Raw genomic sequence first — 7,447 nt, forward strand, 5'->3', positions numbered from 1 at the left:
ATTAATATAAATAGCATATATATTTTCCTTCATAAGAATGGATCACCGTCATTAATGATCAACGTCTTCATTAACAGTTCACAAAATACAGAAAAATAACAAAGCATTTAACCCCAAGAAAAATATTGGGAGTTTATTCCAAACATGTGACATATTAAAATATCAGAGTCCAAGCCCAATAACTTGAGTCCACTAGCTTATCATTTAAATCCATCTCAAATAGCGTAGTCCAAGGCTCAACAACTATCACTTTAGTCCCATCTTCAAATGCCCAATTTAGTCATGGGCCAAGATAAAAACAAGTCCTAATCCATTATTCATTGGCCCATATTTTTTCATTTCCTTCTAATAGTCAAATATAATCTAAGAGTTTTGCTATATACAAATACAATCGCGTACTAATTTGTATACCAATACTGATTCATTCATACTTAAAATTTAAATTAATACTGTTTTCAATAAAATCTACTTTTTGACCAATCACATCATATTGGTATACAGATTAGTACACAACTGTGCTTGCAACTATATTTTTCCATAATCTAAACATCATTCTGAACCGAGCAATAGCATTGAAGTAACTTAAGGAAAAGCTTTTTTTTTTTTTTTTTCCTTTTCAAAAGGAAACCTGAAATTTCATTAATGAAAGGAAGTTACAGGCATTTATCAAACCAAAATGCTTGAGAAATAAAGTCTAGACAACAATCACACCACATTGAGATGCTCTCAACTTTCCAAGCATATCGAGTAAGAATGTGAGCAACATGATTGCCTTCTCTATAGATATGCTAAAATTTGCACTCTACAAACAGCCCTTGCAGCTTTATGATTTCACTCAATAATGGAACTAACATTGCTTCAGATATGCCTTTTGCCTTTTCAGAGATTCACATATTAGATTATCTACCTATTAGCCAAAATAATAATAATAAATATTAATAATATTTTTTTATCTAATTTATTTTCTCATATTTTGCAATTCAAATCTCTTGTAAATAGTATGAACCCATGCGCCTATATATATATATAAAATAATTAGTGGTGCAACTGTTATGTGGCAACAAAAAACTTAACATACTTGGTCATCAGAGAAAATAACACATTCTCAATTCATTTGCTTTCAGCACCTTCAAAATGAGTAAAATGTACTTTAGAATCCAATTGAATCACTTCAAAAAACGTAGAGACCAAAAGTTTCTTTCTTGCACTTCTCCCACAGTTTCATTTAAAAAGCATTATTATATCAAAAAACACTTATGAAATCCTGGGACCAAGATTCTTTGGCGAATACTAACAAGAATCAATGACAGACCAGAACAATGCCACCTCTAGTGGCAATATATGAAAGGTAGGCATAATTCTTCTCACAACCCTCAATAGTAGGTGAGGGCCAAAAAATAAGACATACTTTTTGCTTCACTGGTTTTTGGCTTCAGTACTCTAGACCTGGTTTGGATAGAAAGATACTTCCATCTCATTATATATATTTCATCTCTTCTAAAACAGAAATGTTAAACCTACCGAAGTTAATTAGTTCAATGGTATGTTCTGATGTAATTTTTATTTTTATTTTTTAGTGATTAAAGAAATAACTTTTAATGATGTTATGGTATTTTTTAAAATAAAAATATTTAAAGATGTTAAAAAAATATAAGTAAAAAAAAAAAGTAAAAAAATAAAAAAGATGAAATACACTTATCCAAAGTTGGGTCCCGACTTGGTAACAGCTTTACTATTTAGAAAATAATATTTTTAAGCCGGCACAATATTTAATAAAATAATTATATGATATAATTTAATTTAAAAAATAAATTTTAAAATTTAGATCTCATAAATTAAATATTGCAAATTAACTCCTATAAATCTCACAAATTAAATCTTACTGTTTAACTTTAACTAAAATTCCAATGTTTTGTTAATCTGGAGATCAAATTTGCCAATAAAATTGACTAAAGTTCATCAGGTTCGATCGGCTGCTACTCCCAATTGTAGTTCATTAGTCCACTTGTTGGACATTAGCTAGCATTTCTTTTTTACGGTACTTTCCTTAGCAAAGCCTCAAGGAACAGGTGATCAAGATGTTTGTTCATTACCTTTTTTTTTTTCCAACTTTCTTTGTATGCCTTGGGTTAATTTTATTGGGGGCTATGTTTGGATGTCCCACTCACTACTCTTGTGTATATACTTGAATTTTAATGTAATGTATCAATGATTAAAAAATGTACGTGTTGATTGGGGATGGGGGGGAGTTGAACTAGAATTTTGCATTCTTCCTCCTAAATAAAACACGTCGTTTGTATATATGATAAGTGGATCTTGATAAAACAATATGCAAAATTTTCGAATGGTTCACTTGTTGGAATAACCCCCAGCTCCCTGGAGTTAGAAATAATGGAGATTGCACTTAAGGTGCTGGCTTTGATACCATAATGAAGATCGCATTTAAGGTATTTGGAGAAAATTCTCACTCAACGTGAGAGTGTATTGAGAGTCCTCTTTCTTATATATACATTACCGAAGACATGAGATCAAGAAAATATTACATAGAAAAATAGATTTTTCTCTATTATGGAAAGAAAATAAAAGATTTCCTAAAATGAGATTAAGATAGCCTTTGGGAGTGTTGAGAGCTTGCAGTAGATAGTTATGGTAGTAGCCGTTGCTTGTAATCTTTCCATATGTACATGGACTAGCCGTTGGGCACCTTGCCCTGTTTGTCTTCAATAGATACGTTGCTCTGTTTATCTTCAATAAGAAATGACAATTAGTATTTGTAAACCGTGTTCTTGCCATGTCAAATCATGAGCTAGAATATATGGATCAACATGAATATGACCTGTTAAAGCAAATATGTCAAACTTTTAAACCTTAACTTTCATTGATTTAAATAATAGGTCGCCTTGTGACATTCATTTAATAATTAATTAGAAATAGGTCAATATAATACGATTCATTTCAAACCATTTCATAAAAATGGATTGAATTAACACGCATAACCTATTTGACTTGACTACTATAATTTTACATAAAAGTTAAATATATATACTTATTGGTAGCCATGATATCTATGAAAAAAGAACAAAAAGACTACCTACTAATAAAAAATGTTAATATTTTTCAAATTTTTATCTATAATAAAATCAATATTATAAACCCTACAGCATAGGTTTAGAATTATAATCCCAATAATTAAAAAATAAGTATATTGAGAAATATTAATATTACAACTTAATAATAATAAAATTATAATTTTGAAATAAATTTAAAAAAGGTTATTATGGGTTGATTTCGGATTAAACGGGTTGACCCGTTTATTACTCATGTCATAATGAGTCAACCTATTTTGACTTGAATCCATTTATATCAAACCAAAACCTGTTAAATTTATGTCGTGTTCTTCTTCGATTCATGGATCGTGTCACATATTGTCACCCTTATTTAAAGTTGCCTAGTTATTATTTTTAGGGCTTTTTCTGACATATTTAACTTTCTTTTCTTATGTTTTTAAAAATAATTTTTATTTTTATTTTTGGAAAAAATGGGAGTAGGGTATTCTAAAAATTTTGATTTAATTCCAATCAATACATAATAGTTTCCATCAAAACAAGATAATGTGAATTTTTATTTTTATTTTTATGTTTTAAGAGAATGGGATTTTAAAAAATTTAATAGGAAATTCCTTCTTTTTTTGTGATGGATAAAAGTATAGGAAAAAAATATTATACCACCTAAGATGTACTGCTCAAGTATATCGATAATTTTTTTTTTCACTTATTAATTAAATAAATGATTTTAAGTATATTGGTATATATTTTTTATTTTTTAAATATATTAAAAAATGTGAAAAAAATTAAAAATAAAAAAAATAAAAAGCCTGGGCGGCATAAGTAGCCCGACCCAAAAGTAAATAATAATATATGTATTCGAAGTGCAATGTTAACTTTGAACCGCGAAAACATCTACTTTGGAGTTATATATTCGTGAGAGACAAATTTAAGGGTTAATTTAAATAGTGAATTGAGATGATTTGTGAATAATAATAAGATATTTTATGAATAATAGTGAAATAATTTGAATTAAAATATTTAATGTGGTTTTAAAAAAGAGAAAAAAAAAGTTGAATAAAAATATTATTAAATTAAAATATTGTTAGAATATAATTTTTTTAATATTATTTTTATTTTAAAATTAAAAAAATTTGAATTATTTTTTATATTTTATTTGAAAGTTAAAAAAAATTGTTATAATTTGGTAAGATTAAATGAAAAAGTTAAAGATGTGAATTGAAAAGTGTTAATCTATTTTTGTAGTGTTTGGATATGACAGATTGGTTTCCAAACTCATTTAATCTCAATTTTTTTAAATTTAAATATAAAATATAATAAATAATTAAATTTTTTTAAATTTTAAAATAATAATAATATTAAATAATATCTTATTCAACTTCTAATTTTTATCTATTCAACTCAATTTAAGGTCCAAACTCAGCCTTATATACTCTTACCCAATTCCTTAATAAACGTGTCAGGCTAAAAAAATTATTGGCCTCTGCAAAGTCAACAGTCACTATTGCCTCTTGCCCTCAACGGTCCAACACGATCTACCAAACCCTCCTCGCCAACCGGCAACCACCACATGCATTGGGTTCACATTCGTTTAACAATTAAAAGGGGGATCATACGAATCTGCGTTGCTTTTGAGGGTCCTGACCACACATAATTCAAACTCTTTAAGTTTTTTAAAAATATAAATAACAAATAAAAGTATTGCACGGATGACGCCTTAAAGATTCGGTACAACCCCGCTTACGTGTTCCCACGGGAAGCCACTGATCACCTAAAACCTCGCGTTTCGTAAATATACTCTTTCTCCAGTAAATACGATTCTATTTAAAAAACTTTATACCATGTTATTATTTAGTAACATTTTAACAAAAAGAAAAAAAAATAGTAACATAATTTAATTTAAAAAATAAATTTTACAATTTAAATGTTATAAATAAAATTATATCATATAAATAGTGTGTAATTTAAATTTTACTCTAATATCTTGATATTTATTTAAATGTTTATGATTCATTTTATATATTCATCTCTTTATTTAAATTTTAAGAATCAATAAGAGTCTAAAAGATCTAAAAGATATTTTTTATTTATAAAAAAACCTCATAAAAAAATTATAAATTAATATGATTTAACATAATATGTTTTTTTATTGAAATATAAACTTTTTAAGTAATATTAAGTATTTAATAAATAATTAGATATTTCTATTTTTCAAAACCCTACTGTGCCATAATTATATTAGAAATCAAAGGGCGTAAAATTTTTAGACACAAAATTTATAGCTAAGAGGTAAGTTGGAAAAAAAAAGTTTGCAAATTGATAGGATTATCATGATATTAAAAATGAGGAAATTTTTTTATTAATATATAAATTATTTGAATAATATTAAATATTTAATAAATAATTAAGTACTTACATATACTTTCTATCTGTTTTACAAAACTCCCCTAAAATTATATTAGAAATCAAAGGCGTGACAGCCTTGGATGCAAAAATTCTGGGTGAGAGATCAGTTTACTAGATCCGTTGCTGACCTTACACGTGTACTGCCCCAAAAGGCACAAATCTGAAAATTGGGTATAAAATTTCGGATCTGCTTCATCAATCGGCATCTTGGCTTTCGATTCTCGGTATCTCCATCAGATCCCCACAACTTGCAGTCTGATCCAACGGTTCCTATTGAATCTCGCCTTCTCTCACCTCCCCCCATAAATCCTCCTTCCCCAGACCTCCTCGTTCTCCCTCAGTCTCTCGTATTCATTCGTACCCAACGCCCACAGAATCCAAAACCTAAAAAGACAAGGAGACGTCTCAGACTCCAAAACTTCGAAATGAACGTGTTGGAGTCTCCTCTCGAAGCTCTCGCTCTTAACTATCTGAGCCTTGGCGTCCTCACCGTCGTAAATAATCTATGGACGTGGGTCGCCGTCATAACCGCCGCATTCAGCTTCTGGAGAATCAGAACCGCCGGCAGGTCCACCATATCTGCTGCCTTCCTGAAATCCGGAGACTCTCCGCCTCCTCATCGCAATGATAGAAGCTCAAGCCGATCTGAGCCGGTTCCCGACGTGTCGTCTGATGAGCCAACAGCTCCAGTTCCAGCTCCTAGTTCGGGAGTGGGGATTGGAGAGGTTGAATTCGACGGAGTGACTAAGGGGGCCAAGTTTGTTGCAGTGTATAAGGGGGAAGATAAGTGCAGTCATGGGCTAACGGCGGCGGTGGAGAATGAGTGGGATGAGAACGGCGTGGCTGACCTCGTTGAGTGCGGAGAGTGGTGGGAGAGTTGGGACAAAGCAGCGTTGAGGATGAGAACGGGGGAGATGGGGTGGTACAGGTGCCAGGACATGACGGTGTTAAACGGCAACGTCGTTAGATTATGGGAGGTTCCAAGGACGCACAAGGAATGTAATTAGGTAAAGACTGAGCTGTCTTGCGTGGTAGTTGGATTTAGATGGTGTTTGGGGGTTAGTTGCAAGTTTATGAAATTGTATATATATTAAATATAAGCTATGTACTCTCGTTAGTTCCGACCAACCAATCATATTCGAAAACATAATAATATTATGCGAATCATGTTTGCTGTTCAAGGTTGGTTTTTCCAGCTAGGTCCATGCATTATTGCTCTTGAGTTTGCGTAATGCGTACGTACGTTCTATACATGATCAGCAACTTGATCTTGTGAAACAGAGGTACTTACTGAGTAATATAGAAGCAGTGAGGTGTAGCGGTCAAAGATGCTACCCACTGTACGCCAGCTAGAAACTAACAATGCTAAGTTGCTAACAATAATTACAAGTGGTCCTAATTGCTCTACTTTCCGGTGAAACACGTATCCTGGACTGTAAAAGAGTCAAAACTTTCTCAAGAATGTTGAGTTCATGCTGTTTCGTGCACGACTCTTTTCTCCTAATTTGTTTGGAAGTAAAACTTGGAGCAGATATGACAATTAAAGTTACTTTGGATGCAAGAGTATTTTGGATAAATTTTTAATAATAATGAGATAACTTGTAAATAATATTAAATAGTTTATGAATATATAATAATAAATTATTTATAAATAATAATAAAATAATCTCAGAATAGCTTAGTTCCCACATATAAAATGTTATTTTAATAAGAAAATGAAATAGCTATATTCGTACAAAAGTTCCCACAGAAGAGATACCAATAATGTAAATAGATATATTCGTAAAAAAGTAAGTGACTGGGTCTTCGTTTTCGCAATAATTTGCCCGCCATCGCTCACCATTATCAGCCATAGAGATTTCTTAAAGCTTGTTTGGTTACGAAAAGTGTTTCATCTAGTTATATCATTTCATAATTATAATTTTTTTTAAATTTTTTTATAAAATATAATAAATAATTAATTTTCTTAAATATCA

General features: G+C 30.5%; 1 protein-coding gene across 1 annotated transcript; it reads left to right on the forward strand.

Moving 5' to 3' along the window:
* Positions 1 to 5,604: 5,604 nt before the first annotated feature.
* LOC122304243 lies at positions 5,605 to 6,652 on the forward strand. Its single transcript, XM_043116393.1, has one exon. The coding sequence runs from the start codon at positions 5,897 to 5,899 to the stop codon at positions 6,476 to 6,478; it is 582 nt and encodes a 193-aa protein (XP_042972327.1). The 5' UTR covers positions 5,605 to 5,896; the 3' UTR covers positions 6,479 to 6,652.
* Positions 6,653 to 7,447: the final 795 nt, after the last annotated feature.

This window comes from Carya illinoinensis, chromosome 3 (assembly GCF_018687715.1).
Source record: "Carya illinoinensis cultivar Pawnee chromosome 3, C.illinoinensisPawnee_v1, whole genome shotgun sequence".
Classification (NCBI taxonomy): domain Eukaryota; kingdom Viridiplantae; phylum Streptophyta; class Magnoliopsida; order Fagales; family Juglandaceae; genus Carya; species Carya illinoinensis.